At 39.5% G+C, this 22,671-nt stretch overlaps 1 protein-coding gene across 1 annotated transcript in view; it reads left to right on the top strand.

Annotated features, from left to right (window-relative positions):
* Positions 1-308: 308 nt before the first annotated feature.
* tfpia (tissue factor pathway inhibitor a) overlaps positions 309-22,671 on the top strand; it is a 60,233-nt gene continuing 37,870 nt past the window's right edge. Inside the window, exon 1 of the mRNA XM_022191853.2 lies at positions 309-633. Within this exon, the coding sequence (XP_022047545.2) occupies positions 549-633 (85 nt within the window). The 5' untranslated portion in view covers positions 309-548. The remainder of the gene's footprint in view (positions 634-22,671) is intronic.

Here is a 22,671-nt window from a genome sequence, read left to right on the forward strand (position 1 = left end):
CGGATGAAAATTTCTCATCACTAAGAGATGAATTGCTGCAGATTAAAGCCTTGTTGAGGGGCTGAAGAGAAGCAACCTGCGGCTCGGCTTGCAACAGTTCAGCAGCTCCCAACAGAGAGGCAAAGAGAGAGAGAGAAGGAGCTCAATAATAAGATCAGGCTTTCAGCTGTTGAAGCTGTGCCCACTTCTATTATTATGATGATTTCATGTGTGTCATAATCCTTACATGGAAAAACTAAGAAGAGATGGTGATGGCTAATATGAAAATAAACAATTTAAATCGTCGTTTGCTTTTTTAATTTCTCAGGAAGTGATACCAGTGAGATGGGGAATTTTATTTTCGTATATTGAAGTGTCCCTCCAGGAAATTCCTGGGAATTTCAATTTCATAGAGCCTGCAGACTGGCACAGTGTTATCAAACGGAAGTACGCGCCCACACACCGCACATATATATCACACACACACCACACAAACTTCAGCTCTTCAACTTGATGAAGTTTTCCTCCAAACTTTACATTCCGCACGGATCAGCAGCTCGTTCAGCAGCATGCCTTCGTCCAACAAGTGGTGGATTTTGTGCGTCGTGTCCTTCTACTGTCTCGCCCGTTTCGGGTCTTGCAGAAGAGATAGAGGTAAGACGATTGAAAAAAAAAAGTATGTGTGTATGTGTGTGTAGATTATCATTTTAAACTGGAATCCCCTTTTCACGTTTCCTCTGAGCTGCTGAACGACCGTTCAATGGGGGAAAGTTTTTTTTCTACCGTGCGTAAAATGGAACAGCGCCCGGATTTTTTTTTTTACAAAGCCTATTATTTGTCATGACTTTAGGTTATTCTTGTTGGTATGCTGCGCGTTTTCTGCATCTTCTTTTGTAACGGTTTCGTGTCTGTTTGTAGGATATGCTTCTAATTTGGGCTTTTGATTGAATTTTAAACAGGACTTCTGCGCCTCCACGTGACTTGTTGAATTAGATATCCTGCGTAAAATAACAAATGTGGTATTGGATCACGCTGTATAGCTCAATAAATGGTAGATCATTACACGTAGCACTCCACAAACTACCAACTTATACATTTAAGCAGTTTATATAGTGAAATCCTACTCGGTGTCTAAACCACAGGCGACGCATTACTGGTTTGTTTTGTTGTGCTGGAGGCTCTGAATCCTGATTAGTGAGGAGAAAGAAGTGGCGTCAGGCGAGTCCAAAGTCCAGATCGACAGCAGTTCTCATACGACCCACACCTGCACCTTCTGGCACCTCCTCCTGTCCTGTCATGTCGCAACAACAGCCTAATGAGGCAGCTGGGACTGGATGTCTGATACCAAACAAGCCTGAAAGGTGTGAGTGCAAGCAGCTCTGGTCCAAAGTGGTGAAGACGCTGTAATACTCAGCTTTCATTTCTTCACCCCTGCAAGAAAATGCCCACTTCACTAATGAAAGCCATGTAGTTAATAAGGCAGTTCAGAAATGTCATTGCGAGTGTGTCAGGTCAGATATTGGCTGAAGGAAGTGCCAGGTTTGGTGATTAACTGCAACATTCACCGTATGGCTTTAATGTCGCTGTCTGCTTTCTGTTATCTCTCTAACATGCAGCTTGTTTTATGCATCATTTCCCAGTGTAGAAGGGACATTTTGTGGAAATGATTAGAATTTTTATTCTCAGAAGTCGGGGAACCTTCTTACTATCACAAACTGCAATGATAATGTACATTTGATTGATTTACATTTAACTACCACTGTTTTAAATGTCACAGATTGTTTTGTAGATGACAGCAGCATAGTCTGCATGTTCTTTTTAAAGATTCATCATGAGCCAGCATGAGGTCAGATTGTCCTTCATGCTCGGTTAACCAATGGTCACTCTGGCCGGGGCAAAATTAAACTCTGCGTGGGCCCCAGAGCAAAACCTATCTGTGGTCCACTTTTGACTCACTTGGTTCTCTCTGCTCTCTTTGTTTGAATACCCACAATGCAGAGTACACATGGAGGCTTAGTAATAATATGCCCAGAGACCAGAAATCAACTTCTATTCCTGGAAAATGATCTCAAATCTGCCACACAGTGAACCTGCAGTGTAGCTCAGATCAGGTTATTTATAGAGACCTTTTAAAGCATGACACACAAAGGGCTTTCCAGAGTAAGGGAAATAAGGAGTTTCAGTACTATGCTCTGAGGTTACACTATTCAAAGCTTTATAAGTTCGCTTCAGTAGTCTGGCTGCTGAATTTTGAACAGTGGTTCCATAGCTTGAGTGCTCAGAGAAGTAAACAAGGCACTGCAACACAGAAAAAAAGAAAAACTAAGGTGGGTGGATAATACGACGCGTATGTTTCTCTGTGTTGCTAAATAAAGGATTTAATCTCATTTTGAAGCTATTCCTCAGGCATAAGCCACAGTCAGATATAATACCCAGATTTTTGAGGGCTGATATTACGATATTACATCTGACTGACTGGCTGGTTCCCAGAGCTGACTGTGTTTAGCTGGGAATGTCTTCAAAGTCAGTGGTCAATTGTCAGAGTTATGTTTACATAGACTCCAGAATATCTTTCCTTTTACACATACTGTCAGTCAAAATTTTGGACACACCTTCACATTCAGTGGTTTTATTTAATTATTTTATACATTGTAGATTAATACCGAAGACATCAAAACAAAACAAAAAAATAATACATGTGGAAATATGTTGTCAACAAAAAAAGTGTTAATATTCATTATTAATGTACATTGTAGAAAATAACATATAGAAAGCACTGAATGAGAAGATGTGTCAAAATGTTTGGCTTGTAGTGTAATCTAAACGGTTATACAGTCAAGCCAGTTTTAGCATTTTCAGTTCATTTAGAAGAGATATCAACTCTGCATTATGTGTGTAGCTATAGAAAGAGCTGTGACTGTCAGTTTGTGTAAGATCTTCATGCTGAATGTAAGTGGAAATGCATGAAGACAGATATTGTGGGCAGATTTTGGAAGTTGAGGATGAGCAGTACCAGAATCAGTTACTGGAGGGAACAGAAAGCAACCTTTGAAATGATGAGCATCACACTTTGTTTAAAAGGTAGAATTTAAATAGGTAATACAAAAAAGTACTTGGCACAGCACTATTTACGCTGGTTAAATATGTTTATAATAAGCATAGGTGACTTTTGTTTAACAGCGGCCCCTATGGCCTCATACGGCAATTACAGATAATAGTTCACACTAAGATGTAGAATGTAGAATAATCAAAGCCATATGAAGAAATGGAGGGTTTATGTTCACTGAAATGCTTTGAAATTGTTGTGTCATGTTAGAATGTGAGATCCTGAGTGATAAGGTACTTCTAGGTTTGCAGACATTAGCTAAAATGTTATGCATGGTCTGCTGTACTGAGTTGCTTAATGCTTTTTTCATGATGGTAAAAGCAGTGACAGCAAGAGTGCTGTGGGTTCATGGGTTAATAATGAGGTGCGTGTGAGCCAAGACATGTACATGTAGACTGATGAGCTGGTTATTGGTGCGATGACAAGGTGTGTGAAGGAACTCAAATTGTGTTGCTGCTTTCTCTCCTCTCCATAGCATTTATAACGTAAAGAAGTAACTGTAGCAAGGCAAATGGGAGCAGATAAAAATGAGTTTTCGTACTTAAATATGATACATTACTCATGGAAATACATGGAAGTACCATATTTAGAAATAAAGACCTATCTTTTGTACAAGCCTGCCTCAAATAAAGACTCGTGACCCCCGGCAATAGATGTAAACAAAAAGACGACACACTATTTAAGGATATATGGTACAGCATTAAATCTGTCTGAAAAGACTCTAAAGTTAATGAATTGGCACAGAAATGTAATTTGCAAAATAATATTAAACCAATCTACTGATCTATACCTTTTCAGACTGTATGAGAGTTGGTCCCACTCAGGAACTACCCACAGAAACAACAGAAATGAAAACAGTGGAATTTCAATATGCTGAGTTGCTCTGTTTCCCTTTAGGACAATCCAAGGGTTTTCTAAATGTTTCAGATCATCAAACCGATTTTAATATAAGACCAAGATAACCCAAAAAAAATGCAAAATGCAGCTTTTAAATAATGGTTTGATTTATTGAAGGAACAATGTTCAGCCCATCTTACCCTATGCAACAAAGTAATTATCCCCTTAGCTATCAATCTAACAAACAACCAGATTCATTTGTCAGTCGGACTCAATCTCACCAGCCACATTCACATATGAACACTGCCAGGCTTGCTGAATCTAAACATCACTAAATAGAACATGTCTGGCATTGTGAAGTAGCTAACTGGTCTGAAAAAGCAGCACATGATGCCACGTTCTGAAGAGATTCAAGAACCGATGAGAAGCAAAGTCATTGACATTTTTTTACTTTGGAAGAGGTTACAAAGCAATAGCTGTGGCACTGGGACTCCAGAGAACTCCAGTGAGACATTATCCACAAATGGAGAAAACATGGCACAGTGGTGAACCTTCCCAGGAGTGGACCAATTTCCAACATTTCTCCAAACGTGTGTCAGTGTCTAATCCAGAAGGTCACAGAAGAACCCAGACAAACATTGAAAGATCTGCAGACCTCACTGGCCTCAGTTAAAGTCCATCTACATGATTCTACAAGAAGGAAAACACTGGGAGAAAATGGCATCATGGTTGCAAGGTGCAAACCATTACTGACCAAATAGAACATAAAGGTTTGTCCGGCATTTGCAAACAAATATCTAGATGAGCCTGAAGACTTTTGGAATAACATCCTGTGGACTGTTGAGTCAAAGGTGGAACTTTTTGCAAGATCTGGGTCCTGCTACATCTGGTGTAAAGCTAATACTGAATTCCCCAAGAAGAATATCAGACCAACTGTGGTGCCAACATGGTGGTAGTGGTGGTGGTGTGATCCTGGTTTGAGGCTGCTTTGCTTCCACAGGACCTGGACCACTTGTCATCATTGATGGAGCCATGAATTCTGCTCTCTATCAGAAAATCCTCCTAGAGAATATCCACCATCAGTTCATGACCTAAAGCTCAACACTAATGGTTTATGCGGCATGACAATGACCCAAAGTCCACAAGCAAGCCTACCTAGTGGCTTGCAGGTCATTGTTTCACCTTTTACTTTAGAAACTCTTGTGTGATTTTGGGAATATAATTCAGATTGATATCATGCTGTATTTATTGTTCATCTGCCAAGCTTCTACATACTGGGAGTCGTCTTCTCAGCCAGTATTTTGGTATATGCGCAAATATGATATCTATAAATGTTATCTTCCCAACTCATTTTGCACTCATGCAGCCCCATTCTCGCTCACACCTCATTGCTTCACTGTCAGGATTCTGTTTCACTGTGGTGATCATGCCCAGGTTTGTGCCAAACATGCTGAACCTCACATGAGCCAAACAAGTTTATCTTGATTTCATTTGGCTTAAGTGTGCCCCTATATTAATCAGACTTATCTTCATGTTTTTTTAGCAGCTTTTCATGTAGTTGAGTGATGAAGAGCAATTCATAGAGGTTGACATTCTAGATGGTCCTACGCTATTTCAGTTGCCATAGAAACTTTGATTTCAACTGATAAACCCTCATGCCAAATCTAAAAGACTTGCCTATCTGTTTTTTAGAGCTAAGTTGTGAAAGTAGTGCACTGTGCGTGGCATCGTTTAGTGGTATTGTGGCTCGTTCTGTACCTTCTATGCATTCTTTTCTATTTTTTAAAAGTCACACAGTCAGATGTTTCACTTTCTCTGGAATTTCTTTTCCATATGGACCCACAATGCAGACATGCAGGTGGACACAGTCCATAGGTCCAGAACTGGGAAAGTTCTGGTGTTCACGGCTCATTTCATAACAGTGTTCATGCATTTAGGATAATTGGAGATCCATGGTGTTCTCAGTTTAGTTTCAGTGATTGCAGATTCACTTTTGTTGAGTTGCCTTTCTACTTTTGGGTCTATATTTTTTTTAATACAGTGTTTCTAAAGAATTTGCCTCTGACTCTTCATGACATTTCACTTGTCAGCTTAGAAATAATGCAATCATTTCAAAATAATTTGCACATAAGTGATATTGCACAGGTGTGTACCCACTTCTCTTGTACACTGTAGATTATTCTCTCTATTATTGGGTTGTAATTTATTTTCCATCCCAAAAAACTATTGGACAACATGTTGCCTTCAAAGTACATTGTTGTAATTTCACTGCACCGTGAAATAATGGTGACTATTAAATGGTAATACGGTGTAATGCAATTGTATTTTGAGAGGAAATGTTGTGCATTTGGAACAACACGTCTAATCTCATTGGAGTTTAATGTACTTTAGCTTTATTCTTTGCAGGACTGGATGTTGCCTTACGCTTTTCTTCAGCAAGCATTTAGCATTTTTACATTTAGGAGGTTTTGTTTTCCTACAAAGCCTGCAGCTGGCATTTATTGATGAATTCCATGTGCAAACAACAGGAATTAATTGTTTTAACCTAAAGCACATAAAGGCGAATATTCTATGAGCTTAAATGTTCCAAAACAAAAACTGAGCATCCAGACCAAATTACAGCAAACATTACCAGCGGCAATTAGGTTTTTCATCCATCAGAGATTTAAGCCACAGGTAAATACAGAGAGGCAATTTGCGCTGTATACATTACTTTACAGTGGCCTTCATCAAGGTTTTCTTCTAAGAGGAACATTAGCGTTTCCTATTTGCATATCATTTAGGTGCTCTTGAGAGGGAAAACAATGAAGGGACTCGCTGAGGCCGTTTGGAGCTAAACATCAGTATCACTGGCACACGGTACCGGTTGCTTCGTTAATCGTCTCATGGAGGCGTAAACATTGTGTCTCATTAATTTGTGCAGAAATTTAATTAGATGCTCACTAGCTGTTTGAAGTGGGCCTTTTATTAGAGAGCCTCAGGCCATAGACAGTGCTTAGCATGTGCCATCTTAATTAGTGTTTGCAGTAAAGAGTAGACTTCAGGAAAGTACTTGCCTAAGACTGTCAGCATCACGCGAGATGAATACACCTATAACTGGAAAGTGTTCTCTGCCCTGACTATTATTAGGTGAAGCCTTATGAGTTCTTCTATTATTCAGTGTGCAGTGTTTTAGTTTCTTTATAGGAAAACATTTGCTTCATCTCCACATAAAGCTCACCTGGAACCAACTTCAGAGCACCAAAAGCATTTTAATGCAAACTATTAAATAAAAAACAACAGCATGACACTTTCTCCTGCTGTTGCAATTCTCTGTTCTCTGTCTGCTCTGTTTGTGCCCACCCCCTCTTTTTTTGCATTCACGCCTTTGGTGCATAATATTTGTTGACTTTTGTTTGTTTTGTTTTCAAGGTGTAATATATACTTTGTCTGTGGTTTAGTTTGTCATGGCAATTTAATAATTTAAAAAAGTCTAATTGCTGCAGTATTTCCTGTCCCTGTATCCAGCCATGCTGTTTGCTTTAAAAAAAGAAAAAAGAAAGAAAGAGAACAACAATGAAACAAAACCCAGCCTGTAACTTTTAGACTTGGACTCAAGTTGAACTAGATGAGGTTGTTTGTTTGACTTGGACTTGATACTTGGCTGCTTGAGGACTGAACTCAACCTGCGGCCTTAAAGGCTGATTACACTTTGCCAACTGGCCCATAGACAACAAAGAAAAGCACTCAGAGAACGCAGTACTCCATCAAGGCTGATCAGTTGTTGTCATTTTCCACAGATAGTTATGGATAACTATGCAATGGTGGATTTGTAGTAGGATCGCAATCATGTGATCATCAGCAGGCAGCTGATGTAGTGTTCATTTGTTGTCATAGTTACTGTTATGCCATGCCGCTATCTTGTAATGATACAGAAATCTTAAACAAATCCGTAGATCCAGACTATAAGCCACATCACTGCTAACGTCTAATGAGGTGGTCCCTGTGTCACTTTTGACCTTCTCTGAAAATTTTATCCAAATCAGTCGATCCATTTTTGAGTAATGTTGATAACAGACAGACAGACAGACCAACGTACACCAGTCGTCACATAAATGGTCCTGCACAAGACCTAAACTCCAGTCTTCTGGTTCAAAATTGTGTTTTGGTAATGTCAACACCATACCTCCTGACTTGCTAATTTTCAGTAAAGTTACTAAGAGACAAACGAACAGACGGACAAACACACGTTAATTGTCACATAATTTCGCCGAGTTATGTGGCTTGGCAGAGTAATGAAAAAATGATGTACGGTGCGTAGTTTCATTAAGCTTTGGAGTGCTGAGAAACATGCATATTTGATAACATGGTCAGAGCATCTGTATAACCTCGTACACACTATTGGCACGAGAGTAAAAAGAAGAAAACTCAGACGTTCAGTTCAGAGAAAGCAGAGCTCTCTAGGATACACTGTAGAAATATTACTGATTAATGACCCTGTAAACTTTTGAGATTGTATCAACACAAACTGCCAGTGACTAGAGAGCCTTAGTATTTTAATATGAATTTAATGCAGCCAGCACTTTGAATATTCCCTTAAGGTTTGTGTAATGTTGAACACTGTGAGTCAAACTGACCAAAGTGATTTAACTTTGACAAACAAAATTTTTGTTGTGTTTACAGTCGTTTATAGCACAGATAGGCAGTGTTTTTTATTTTTGTCATCGCTGAATGAAACTAAGCTAACCTTTAAGCATATTAACTTGTCTGAGAGAAAACTAGTCCTCTGTAGCTCATCTGGGCTCTACTTTGGGGAGACTTTAGCCAATTACAGAACTTTGACCAAGATCATACAAGATAGTAAAAAGGGCAACAAAATCTTAGATTTTACTTGGACCCTCTCTGAGACACAACTTAGATTTGCTCTCTAAAGTCCTGACACATGACGTGGACTTGATCCTAATTTTTTTTCCGCTTTGACTTTAATTACAAATGAACTAATTTCCACCCTACATTAAATGGTCAGAGTACATCTGTTTATGCCTGGAAATATTAAAGGAAGTCTGCCTTTGCTGTGTCTACAGCAAAGAGGTTATTAATGGAAATGAGTAGTGTGAGTCATAATATGTATAATGACTCAAATCTGTTAATTATGCTGCAAAAAAGCAATTTAAAGCCCATAAAGTGACATTCCAGTCATTGTGAAGTATTTCTTCAGCTTCCTGACCATTTACGTCAGGAAACCGTTTACGTCACCAGAAAATATCAATATGTGACGCTGTTCTGACATAACAACATAGATTTGATTTAATCCCATATATACATGTGGTACAGACGTCCCTAGCTGGCTTCTCTACAGCTTTACTCCAGGTTACTGCACTTCTCACAGGCAAAGGGTTGGATTCTGCTTGAGGTGACGCCTCCAGCTATAATGCTGGATGTGAAGTTATTATGTGTTTGTCTTTTTTTTTTCTTTTCTCACTGTCTTACCAACATGTGCAGTGGATATTCCCATGGAGATAATATTTAGCGTATGCACTGATACCTATATGAACATACTGTATAGCTACCCATGGATGGCCCACAGCTGAATAATTAGCTCATTGTAACACTGACTTATGTAATTTAATTGACCAGAAACGTCTTGGGATTTTCTGTGACTTTGCCAGCTTCAGACTGTGACACAGTTCAAAGGTCCTCACTGTTTCATCTTCAGCAGAACATAAAATAAGGACCCCTTGGTGTATGACATAACAGCAGGAATGCTAGTTTAGGACACTAGATGAGAGTGTTTCTTCAGGCAATGGGTGTGGGTGTAACACTGCAAACACACAAAGACAGAGGAGAGACTATGAGTTAAGCAGTGAGCAATATTCAGTTAATAACAAGAGACACAGTATTTCCGCATGTAGAGCACAAACACTCAAACAAAAGACTTTGCTCCAGGGAAAGTGGCTCTGGGCATCAAACCTTGTAATCACTGTCACCCTAGTTCCAGATATAAGGATGACTACACTGCGGAATGGTAAATGTATGTGTCCTCCAAGAAAAAATACCCATCCACTCGAGTTTGACAGAGCTGGGGAGATGACAAATGTACTCTGTGGAGCTTCAGCCACAGGTTAATCTGTGAGTCCTCTGCACTGTCACAAACAAAAATTGGCAAACAATGCTCCCTTGGCTCTATATTTAGAGAGCAGATACTGTCTCTCTGGGAATCCCTCCACTAACTTGACAATATTTAGTTAGCCTATCTGTTTTCACAGCTACAGCAGTGTACTGCACAGTGTGTGAAAACAGCGTCCTTTCCTGAAACTGTCAGTCGAGAAATCTTTGTGCCATCTTATTTGCTTGGAGAAGCAGGAGAAGATGGGACCAGTCACAAGTAATCATGTCATAGTGATATAGAGGAGCAAATGGATAAAACTGCTGGGCTCATATGGATGTGAAAAAAGCAATACTTACATTGTTGTTCAAAAGTTTGGGGTCACTTACAAATGACCTTATTTTTGAAAGAAAATTATTATTATTTTTTACAATGAAGATAGCATTAGATTAATCAGAAATACAGACTAAACATTGTTAATGTGGTAAATGACTATTCTAGCTGAAAATGGCTGTTTTTAATGGGATATCTACATAGAAGTGCAAAGGCCCATTGCTCCAACTCATTTTTTTACAAAGTTATGAAATGTAGTTCTGTAATCTATCGTCTCAGGCTGATGTGTCAAATCATCACAGGCACAAAAGGGAAGCACTAAATTTTAAACATCTGCTCTGAGCACTATTAATTTGATATTCTATTGTAGAAGTAAGGCAGTTGGTCCTTGTTTCATTCCTGATCTTGCTTGAAAATTTCATCCAAATCCACTTTTGAGTAGTGTTGGTAACAGACAAACAGACAGACAGACAAACGTACACCGATCGTCACATAACTCTACTGTTCCTTGGTGGAGTAATAATTTCTGACACTAAATATACAGTGTAGCAGGAGATTGTTCACAGCGATCCCCACATGAACACGGTTATAACGGGTTTTACTTTCCTGTTGACATCATTGTTGATGGAAATGTAAAGGGCTGATAAGTGTGTTGTTGCTGCAGAGTTCATGCATTACCCTCTCACCACAATTTGCTATCAGCTCCTAAATCACAGATACAGAATGCGTCTTATTTTCTCCAGAACACTATTTCTTCAGCTGCTGTAAATGTAAGAATGTGTCTCAGTTGTGAATAAATGTGGACTGACTGTGTGAGCCGTGTCTGCCTCGGCTTCATGCTGACCCAATCACAAGAGGGTGACAATAAAGATGCAATCCCGTGTCAGAGTTCAGGATTCACATCGATACAACTGATTGCTCTCAAACAAACCTTTTCTCCCACCAGGTTCCAATTTCTTCACTGTTTTGAGTAAAAGTTTGTTGCTTAAAGGTTGATCGTCATTTTGTTATTGCCATTTATTTCAGATCTCTAACTTTTAAATATTAAGATGGAGAAGCCCTTGCTGACACACTAATCTTCAGCACGTTTAGCACCTGTTTCATAACTTCACCTCATGATATCATTCGATAAAAATAATTCTTCTTACAAACATGGTCCATCAAAGGAAAAGTCACACACACTGATATTTTCCTGGACTGCTTTTGGCTTTGAGTATGGCTTCATTCACCATGGCAGCGTTTCGATAAGCTCCTACAATGTCACAGCATTTCTTTCTTTCCAGAGTTGCATTATGATGATGGGAGAGTCAGACCACTGTGCAAAGTCTTCTCCAGTACATCCAAAGTGTGCAGTGGGGCTGAGGTCTGGACTCTGTGGAGGTCAATCCATGTGTGAAAGTGATGTCTCATGCTCCCTGAACCACTCATTCTCAATGTGAGCCCATGAATCCTGGCATCTTCATCTCGAAACATGCCATCAGGGAAGAAAAACTCCATTGATGGAAAGACCTGGTCATTCAGTATATTTAGGTAGTCAGCTGACCTCATTCTTTGGGCACATAATGTTGCTGAACCTGACCAACCCCACATCAAAACACTGCTCCCACAGGCTAGACATGAGTTCATCACTTCATCCACCTCACTTTGAGGCACCCATCACTTTGGAACTGGTAAATCTGGACTCATCAGACCACATGACCTTCTTCCATTGCTCCAGAGTCCAATCTTCATGCTCTCTAGCAAATTGAAGCCTTTTTTTTTCTGATTAGTCTCACTGATCAGTGGTTTTCTTAGAGCTACACAGCTGTTTAGTCCCAATCCCTGGAGTTTCTTTTGCATTGTGTGTGGAAATGCTCTTACTTTCACTATTAAACATAGCTCTGAGTTCTACTGTTGATTTCACCAAACATTTAAGTGATCTCCGATCACGATCATCCAAGAGTTTGTTCTGACCATATTACTTCCTTGAAGATGATGGTTCACCTCTATCCTTCCAGGTTTTAATAATGCGTTGGACGGTTCTTAACCCGATTTTAGTAGTTTCAGCTTTCGTAGTTTTCACCTCCATAGTTGTTTTCTTTGCTTGATGCATGCCAGTAATTTGACCTTTCTGAAACAGATTAACGTCCTTTCCATGACCCCAGGATATGTCTTCCAATATGGTTGTTTAAGAGGTGAGAAGCACCTCACTGCATCAGCTAGGGTTAAATAAGTTGTTACCAGCTGAAACATATTCATCACTGCAGCAATTATCCAAAGGAAGGCTCTGAACTATTTGCTCAGTTAAATCCAGGTGGTGACTTTTTCCTTTGAACAGGCAGTGTAGTTTGTAGTAAAGCTCTGTCCTTTCCCTGTTGACTCTGCTTTCTTTTGGTTTCCTTCTGAGCTGGTATCATATTTCCAGTGTCAAAATAGACTGGGGAGAGCAATACGATTAAATGTGAAACTCAAATGTAACCTTTCACGCAGCTCTGGTCGGTTTTAAACGGGATGGACATTGCTTCTTCATGCTGTGTCTGATATTTAATCTTTAAATACTGCTGATGGACTTCATAGGGATACTGGGGGTGTCAAAGGTGAGATTTATTAAAATACATTGCTGCCTTTCCACTGGTCTTCCTTTGATACATTTGCAGCTACCATAGTTGTGGTGGTTTGTTAAAAATTGGCTCATGTGTGGCCTCTGTGGGGAATGACATGTTTCATTCCTCACTTTTGTGATGTTGTTTTATCATTCCAAGAGTAAAACCGTACTGCTGTGGTTGGGGAAATATTATTGCTTTTTCTCTGTAGCTTACAGGAAGCTTTAATCTCTTAAATGTTGACACATAATTGGCATTTTGCACAGGAGGTGAGTGACACCAGCAGGGATACTAATTAGGGATACAGCCTTGTTCTATGCATGGTGCATGACTCACTCTCTGCAGTTTGTTTAAAAAAGATAGTGGTATCTATTCTTACTCTGCAAAGTTTTTGCCACTGAGTTCAACTGGCTGTCTGCAGAAGGATAAGGTTATGGTAGCTTTTCCTGTAAGAGCCATACTGATGATAAATAGAAGTTTTGCTTAAGGGGGAGAGTTTCAGGAAGTTCTATGTCTCAGAGGATACTGAACTTGTGGGAGATAACAGTTACTATGAGTCTGTTCTATGGAAATGAACAATGTTCAGAAGTCTGAAACAGGAATGGAATTTTGGATGGTGTTAAATTTCAGTTCTAAAAATCATCCCATTGTGTCTTTTCATAAAGCAGAACAAAACCTGCCTCTCACCCCCAGAAAGTCTTCAATCTAATTGCACTCAACCATAACAGCTAATGTCAGGAGGGTGGACAAAAGGTTTAGAGAATTAAAAAAAAAGAGGTGAACTAAGTCTGAACTTGTCGCATTAAATCAAAATGCATGATGAAAGGGGAATCGCTTTGTCTTCAGTCTCTACCAGTTCAGACAAGGTAGAAATGGATGACTGGTGTCTTGTTTTTGACTGCTCCAAGTTGATTCTCACTGAAATTGAGCCCGCGCTGCAATTGCCCTCCACTGCACTTCCGAATAAGTTTAGCTGCTGAAAAGGCTTAAATGAAGGACCTCAATGAAGTGTGAAAAGGGACAAGTTGAGGCGGAATTAGTACCACGGTTTAAAGTGAAGAGAGAGGGATCAGCTGTCCGGGCTGTGTGTAGCTGGATGTGTCTTTGTTTACTTGAAGCCCTGCAACCTTTAACTTACACACATATCACAGTGCAGAGCAGTGTCAGGTTCGGTGCAAGTCCATCAAAAATTTAACACAAAGAAAAAAATAAGGAATGCTGCACTGGGTCAAGAACAATAAAGGTGGTAGTTTAACCCTCCGACCCCCAAAACCTGCCAGCGGGTTTTTAAAAATGTCACCGAAGTCGCACCCTTTATCAGACAGGATACTGCAAAAACAGAAATAAACGTTACATTTTCAACTTTCCAATGATCCTTGAATGAATCATGAGTGACCTGTGGTCCTGTCAGGTCGAATGACCAAATCTAAGCTTAAAATCAGGATGTTTTTTAATACGTTATTCTCCGCCAAAGAATGCAACAGAGTTATGTGATCATCGGCGATTCGGCGTACGTTTGTCTGTCTGTCTGTCTGTTAGCAACATTATTCAAAAATGGACTAGTGGATTTGTATAAAATTTTCAGGGAAGGTCTGAAATGACACAAGGACCAAGTGAGTAGCTTTTAGCAGTGATGTGGCTTACAGTCTGGATCCATGGATTTGTTAAAGATTTCTGTATCATTGCGAGATAGCAGCACAGCATCACTGTAACTATGAATACAAGTGAACACTATGTCAGCTGCCTGCTGATGGTCACATGATTGTGACATGTGATATGTTTTGTACATATTGATTCCATTTTTTGGTAGTTTTTGTAGAATAAGTCATCAAAGAAATTATTATTATTATTTTAGGATTTATGGCATATGAACAGTGTTTTATGACACCAAAGTCATTTACGAATGTCTTCTCCATCTCGGCAAGGTTGGGCCGTTTCCATAGTGGTGTAGGACTTTATGTGGCCATGAAAAATTAGCCCAGGGTTAGTAGAAATGGGACCAAAACCACCAAAAAGGTGAATAAAATGCAAAACTGGGTGCTTTTAAAGTATGACCCAGTAGTCAGTAGAGATGAAATAATAATGACTGTTCTACTTTTTATTAATGGAGGTCCCTGGTATTAGTCAGCAGTCCAAAGAGTGGAGGAGGCACGCTGATTTTAAACATAAAAATCCTCCAATAATTCATGGATAAACCCTACATGTTTCCACTCAGAGAGTCTGGATGTCGCCCCGATGAGACTACCTCAGATACTCTTTGGAACAAAGCTAAGGATCTCCATTAATAAAGTGGAACAGTCATGATTTTTTCATGTTAAAACATTAAAACATGTTGCACAACTTCACCAGCACACCATGCTTTTAATGCTTTCCTCTATCTTGCCTTCATGCGGGTTGATAGATCCATTAGTAGACCTTTAAACAGAAGAACATGGGAGTGAAACAAAAAACAAAATGTACCAAAAAATGTCTACAAGCTCTCTCTCTGACAGCTTTCCAGGATCTTCAGATAGAAAGAGTGCACCTGGCTGGTGTTTAAATATATATACCTTTGTGACTCAACTTATACATATCGTCTTTACACTCTTACTTTGAAGCACAGTCATAAAGGCAGCATTTTATTTTTATAAATGCGGCATTTGTAAATCCAGAGATTTGTGAATGTGTGCTCACAACAAAAAACAGTATAGATAAAACAAACAGCAGGATATCTGGGCTTCTAAGGGTATAAAAATATTCCAAATAATAGAATATAAAGTCAATATAAATGCAACGTTTAAAAAACCCCTCTCAAATCCTGCTTTTCCTCTGTTATTCTAGCACCTCTGGTTTATCCTACACAGCTTCTTTGTTTTCTTTTTCACTTTAAGCTGAGGAGGTTGGTGCCGCACTGTTGAGAGAAATAACATAACAAGAGTGTTTTCTTTAGCTTTTTTTTTTTTTAATCCATGCTGGTTGCACAACTCTAAATATGGCAATGCTATCCAGTCATCCAGCTCACTTCTTTGGTCCAATTTGAAAAAGCTCAGCAGCCACTCCACAGAGTCCCAAAACATTTTATACAGGCATTCATGTTCCCCAGAGGATGCATCTTAATACTTTGGTACTTTTCACAGAGTGCCACCATGAGACCCAGAGCAACATTCAGATGAAATGGATTGAAAACTAATACAATATTCATATCCCCCTGGATAAATTGTAGTGTCTTTGTTGATCCCATAACATCTGGCACCATCACATTGTTTTGAATTCAGTTTGTCCAGTGCTTTATGAGGAAGTTATTGCAGAACTAATGTTGTTTACCTCAGTGTCGCCTGTAATTTCTGTTTGCTTCTAATTAGACACGCAAATACTGAGCTAAACTGATGAGCATTTTAAACATTATGCCTGCTAAACGTCATTCTATTATCATTGGGAGTATGTTAGGATGCTCATTTGGCCTATTTTCTACTGGCCTGGGAGCACACAGTGTGCCCCCATGTTTGAGGTTGCATGCTTTGTTTCGTTTAGTTTTGCAATACAAAATAATCTCTATGGACAATGATTAATATTAGCAAGTTTTTGAACCAGTAGACTGGAGTTTAGGTCTTGGGCAGGACCATTTATGTCACGATCAGCGTACATTTGTCCATCTATTTGTCTGTCTGTTATCAATATTACTCAAAAATGGATCGATGAATTTGGATGACATTTTCAGGGAAGGTCAGAAATGACACAAGGATCAAGTGATTAGACTTTGGCAGTGATCCAGCTTATAGTCTGGATCCATGGATTTGTTAAAGATTTCTGTATTCTTGCTAGATACACTACACCAGCTGCCTGCTGACGATCACATGATTGTGAGCCTACTACACTGTGGACTTATCAGGACTTATTTGTCGGAAACAGTACAAAGAACACTTGATTAAATTGTGGGGTGTGTCCAACTCCCGTCAATTCCCGCCGCCAGCTGCATAATTACGTCATGCGATTTGATATCCCTACATAATGTGCACATGCATAACACACGCCTGTGCTCAGTGCAAGGTCATTTTGTTTGTGAGTATATCTGTATTAAATAGCCACATTCTATGTTGCCGGGATTTCTGCCAGAAATTTTTTTCAAGATTTCAGCTGTTGGAAATGATACGACTGAGCAGCCTTGGTGGAATACTGTGCTCTTGTTTGTTTGCTTTTTCTTCGTCTCTGCTTGCTTACATTTTCAGTCACAGTTTATGTCATTAGCCGTTGCTGTTGGCTTTATTTTGCATTACACAACTACTTGATTAGGTCTGGGAAAAGGTAATGGTTTGAGGTAAAATATTTCTTTGAAAATGGTGGTTGTTTCCTACATTGCAGGGATGATGAGTCCTGTCACAAGAATAGGTCCAAAAACCATAATTAAATAGGCGTTTCACCATTGTACAGCCATTTCTGTGAAAATTACAAGTTCTACCTCTTTTTTGTGAGGCTGTGCTGGCTGTACAGAAGCACCTCACAGACCTGCTAACAAGATTATAGGTATATAAACTATGCTTAGGCAGAAATGGAATCTAATTTTTGCCAAGCTACAGCAAAGTATCCTTGTTATGTTGTCTTCATTAATTTATAGAACAGATTCATGGAGCTGCATCATCTACGAATTTACATAATTTTGCACCATTTGGGGAGAGTTTGCTACAAAATCTATTTTTTCAAGCCCTTAAATGCAATTGCACGCTGTCTGAACACACAGTTCTGCTTATTTAAATTATAAATTAACAAGACACCAGGTGAAAAATAGCTGTTTGTACTGGTTGGAGTACTTTGTGAGGCTAGTGAAGAGTCTGCCGAGTCTACAGTGAATCCTGCTGATCTTTTCTGCTGAGATTACAATAGCAGTGAGGACAGAAATTCATGCTACTGATTTTGACAAAGTGGAGATGAAACAGAAGCAAAATGTGTTCTCGACTAAACTTTCAAAGCTCTCCATGAGTAATAATTTGCTCCTCAGGTGTGACTCCAGCAGCAGCAGAGATAGTTCCTCACCTGAAAGCTTTCAAAGTTAACTTTCAGCCTCACTTTCACTCACCAATTACCTATAGAAGAAGCATTCCCTTTATTCTCGTCTCTATTGTTTGAATAATAACCCGGCTTGCAGAGAAGGACTGCTGTATCGATCCCCTAATCTAATGAGGAGTGCATCTACAGTACAATCAGTGGAGGATGGCATTTGCACAGATGGAGAATGAGCCACTCGCTCCCGCTTTCTTTCCGAGCCATTGATTCAGTTGTGTAATCAGATCCACATCAGGAGAGAGGAGGCTCAGACACCAACATCCATGATTACAGTCAAAAGAATCCTTTAAGGTCCCTTTACTGTTTAACAAATGGCATCTTCATTGTATTGTGAGCTTTGAAGTGTTCAGAAAAACTGAGTTTTACCTCAGATATTCAGGCTGGACAGAATAGCAAATTGCCAAACTGCTTGGTAATTGCAGTGTGCAATCTAACAGGTGTTTTTCTTTTAATAGCGCTGGCATTCTCAGTGAGTGTGGTGTGGCTGTCATTTGCAATTGCGAAAAAGTGCTGCCTCTTTTGGATGTTCTGGTAGAAAATGATGCATCCTTGTAGCAGACATTTGAATATAAAGACAGCTCACGAACACGGGAATGGTGTGAGAGCAGAGATGGAGAACAGGCTCACACTGATTGCATATCACAATACTGCAAAGATTACAACATTGCAAAGATTCCAAATACATTTTTCAAATTATTTTGATGATAAAATACACCAGTAAAGAGCAGACATGCCAGGGAATATATCATTAATATCACACCTTCATAGGACCACGTTGTCTGTTGTGGGTTAACCCTGCTAGAGCCCATTAGAATGAATGGCAGACGGTGAACTGTGAGAGTATGAGGACTTATTTAAGAGATTGTAATGATTTTTTTTTTGGTTTGGATGTTGCATTTGCAGTTATTTTATCACCCTGCCAACTAAAATCTCTAATTGCTTGTCTAATGCTGGATTGTAGCTTCAGGAGTCAAAGATTATCAGCATCCTAATGCATTCGGTAAACTTTCGGTTTTTATCTGTACCTTCTTTAGAACAAGCATTTCTTGGTGCTCCCAACTGTAACCTTCAGAGTGCGGGTGCAGCGTTTTCTCAGCTGAGATGCTTTTGTTGCCATGCTACAGAAAGGCTTGAGAAGCGCTGCACATAGCTAATTTCACTGACAGTTTGTGCAATCGACAAACATTGCACAAAAAACTGTCAAAGTAAAGATGCTCACACAGGTTCTTTCTTTTCATGGAGGAAGGTTGAAGCACACAAGAGACAGAAGGTGAAGCCGCTGGTCTCTGTAGGCTCATGAGGTTTTGTAGTGTGGAAAGATCTCAGCATGTACCATTGTGCGAGTTAAAGAGCCAAATTATATCACGGTCCTCAACTGTGATTGAGCGGCTGAGCACAAGGTAACAAACGCTCCATTTTACCGAGAACTGAACATCTATCAGCTCAACCTGATAAAACACAAAGCATGCAGGCCTCAGTGCAGAATGGATGCTTATTGTCTCAGCATAGTGTAAATACATGGTGCTCCCACTGCAAACAACTGAACAAACCACTGGCCTCAGGAAAAACACACTTTGCCACATTCCCTTTGGATGTTTCAGTTTAAACAATGCCAATAGAAACATTTATATGCACTACCAGTCGAAAGTTTGGATTGCACTGAAGGCATCAAAACTATGAATGAACACGTGGAATAATGTAGTAAATAAAAAAGTGTGAAATAAGTCAAAACATGTTTTATATTTTCGAGTCTTCAAAGTAGCCATGTGGAGCTTTGATTACTGCTTTGCACACTCTTGACATTGTCTTGATGAGCTTCTTGAGAAACGGTTTTCACTTCACAGGTGGACTGGCAATGTTTAGGCTGGTGCCTCAAAATTCAATTCCTTTTTAAACTTTTTTTTAAAAACTTTTTTTGTCTAATTTTCTATCTCTGTGTTTGTGTGCAGTTACATCATGCATGAAGCACATTTGACCACACAATCATTTATCATCCGATGATAGGGATAAATAATACACAATGGGCAATATATTTTCTATGTCATTATTGTAATAATGTATTTATTTTCATTTATTATCCAGCTATTCATATATGTATTAGCCTACAGGCAATATTTCAGGATTTGTATTACACACACAGTCACACACACACACACACACTGTTTGGATCAGCTGTGGTGAGGTCAAGGGAGTCACACTTGAAAAGGTATTTGAAAGCTGCTGCTCTGTGTTTAATCTGAACAGCAGCAGTATTTCATCGGCCTATGGCTCCAGTGTGCAAGTGATGTTCGCATACATCTCCCAACCCCCTCAAAGTGGTGTAGTTGATAAATTATTGCGGTGTTCGATGTGCTACATACATACATAATGTGACTGTGCGAGCTGGTCCACGGCTGGCTCTAGACTCCCCCTGAGTGATAATGGTGCAGTCCAACCACACGCACAAAACTCACACATGGAAAGTTGAGTCATTTATTGAGTTCATTTGTTTGTTTTTGTTTAATTTTCACATTCGAAGGCAACAATCCAAATGCAAACAATGAAAAATGAGAGACAATTATTCATTTGTAAAGTAATCAAAGAAAATTTGTGATAAAAGTTTTAGACCCATTTTCGTAATTGAACAAAGAGCTGCAAAGTGCTCCGTGGACGGTTGCATAACTAATGTGCTGTTGTGCCTCAGAGTTTATGCAATATGTCTTCAATACCTTGTGAAAATGTATTTGTGTTTGAGGTGGAATGTGATTTGTTTGTCTTCATAGGCTCGATGCTTCTTTATTCTGTTTGAAATTTGTTTTGGATGTATATTCAATTTAATTAGAGCTCATTTGCACGCATAGTGTCTCCATTAAATGATATCAGAATCACGTTGTTACTTTGTACTCTCTGGGTTCTTTTTCTTTTTCTAGTGCTGTGTGTCGGATAATTAGCAGAAGAGGCAGAAGAAAGTTAATCTTTTTCAAAATATTTGCTTTAAATATATGCATTAAACTGCTAAGTTCGAGTTGCTTTGGAGTTAAATTTAACCATTTACAGAGACGTTGGTGTGAATGAAGTCATTCAGTATAAAAGATATAATACAATTCATTTGATAAGTGAGTCGGCTACGCAGCAGGTAGTCAGACATCAGTGTGAAGCTTCAAAACACAAAGAACATTTCAGAAACTGCTGAGGATTTTAGTGTCTGTGTTCAAGGTAGCTGTTAAATATTCTGTCTCTTCGGTAGCTAAGTAGCCCAGCTGGCCAGGGACTCCATATTCTCTCTCCTGTCTCTTCTGTTTTCTTTTCCTCACAGCTCTCTTTTGTGTGATGTAATGTAAAATAGGTCTCAGTTTGGTGGGTCTGAATCAGAGATACTGCATACAACCAGCCTGTACTGCTAACCGTGTCACTCCTTATTTTTACCCCAAAATAATTGTAGGTCTTTGTTGAAAATGTTACTCCCCTGATACAGCTGCTTCAGTCCTGATGTTAAATTTATCAGTTTTGTGGTCTAAGCTATAAACAAGCAGTTGCTCATTAATTGTTACTCTCTCCCTGCGTGTAGAGATTCAAATTATATAGTTAGATTCCATGTTTAAATTACAGCGGTTCAAAGCCCTGCGTCACCTCGAGCAGCTCCAGACGTTTTAATTTAATCTCATTATATTACGCCAGCGCTCATTGTAATGAAAGCTTTTGATTTTTTTTCACGTTTGAACATTTTTTTTATCCCTGTTTTTTGAGCACCTCCATTCTGGTGAATCATTTGGTTGTTATTGCGAGTGACGTGATGAATAATTCACAGAGTCTTTTGTAACTGGGACTTCCTCAATTTGGCAGATGGCGCTGTGGCACTTTCTCCCCTTGAGGCCTGTGCAACTTATGGCAAACTTATGCCCGAATCATTGTTTGCCATATGCTCCTTCTGGACCGAGAAGTCGCCGTCTCCTGTCAAATTAAAGGGGCCAGACAACCGTTTTGCTCCGACAGATGCATGCTTGATTTCTTTCAAAGGCAGGAGCAGATTTGTGGACATGTGTCACCAACCTGCACTTCAGTTAATCGCATGCATGCCCATTAGAGCGCCGTCCAGGAGACACACTTTGTCCCACTGATTGGCTGAGAACCAGCAGAGACAGACTCTAATTGGCGTTGAGTGGGATTGCTCGGTTCGGCAGTGCTTGCATGTCAGAGCGTGGATTTGGCAGAATCACTGAAGCGAGAGGGATTTTCGGGTTCCCACTATTGTTTTGTTATCAAGGCCAAGTGAGAACAGGTTGGGGCTCAACTTAGATATTTCCAGGGAAAGATAATGCCATTGCAGAGGGGAGTGATTTCCACCACTGAGCTGACACTGGGGAAAAGTCAGCTGGATTGATAAAACCCGCTATTCAGGTTTGCTAGATATATGGAAGAAAGTTAAAGCCATAAAAAAGCAGACAGAAAGTTAGATTTTTTTTTCTTCTTGTGGAAAAGGCAAGATAAAGGAAAAAAAAAAAAACTCCTGAGGTTGTGGGTGGAAGAGACAAGCTGAGATAAATGTTAAATCTGCCTTGGCATGGACAAATGAGTCCACGGAAGCTATCGAGTTTTGGAGCAACAATTAACTCGCTCATTGCATCGCTCCTCCCTCGCCACCTGCCATACCAACACACAGGCCCTGATTAAAAATGCATGGGTCTCACAAGCCTTTTAGATAATTAAGAAGGTTTCCCTGCAGTGTTCCAAGT

This window comes from Acanthochromis polyacanthus, chromosome 14 (assembly GCF_021347895.1).
Source record: "Acanthochromis polyacanthus isolate Apoly-LR-REF ecotype Palm Island chromosome 14, KAUST_Apoly_ChrSc, whole genome shotgun sequence".
Lineage (NCBI taxonomy): Eukaryota > Metazoa > Chordata > Actinopteri > Pomacentridae > Acanthochromis > Acanthochromis polyacanthus.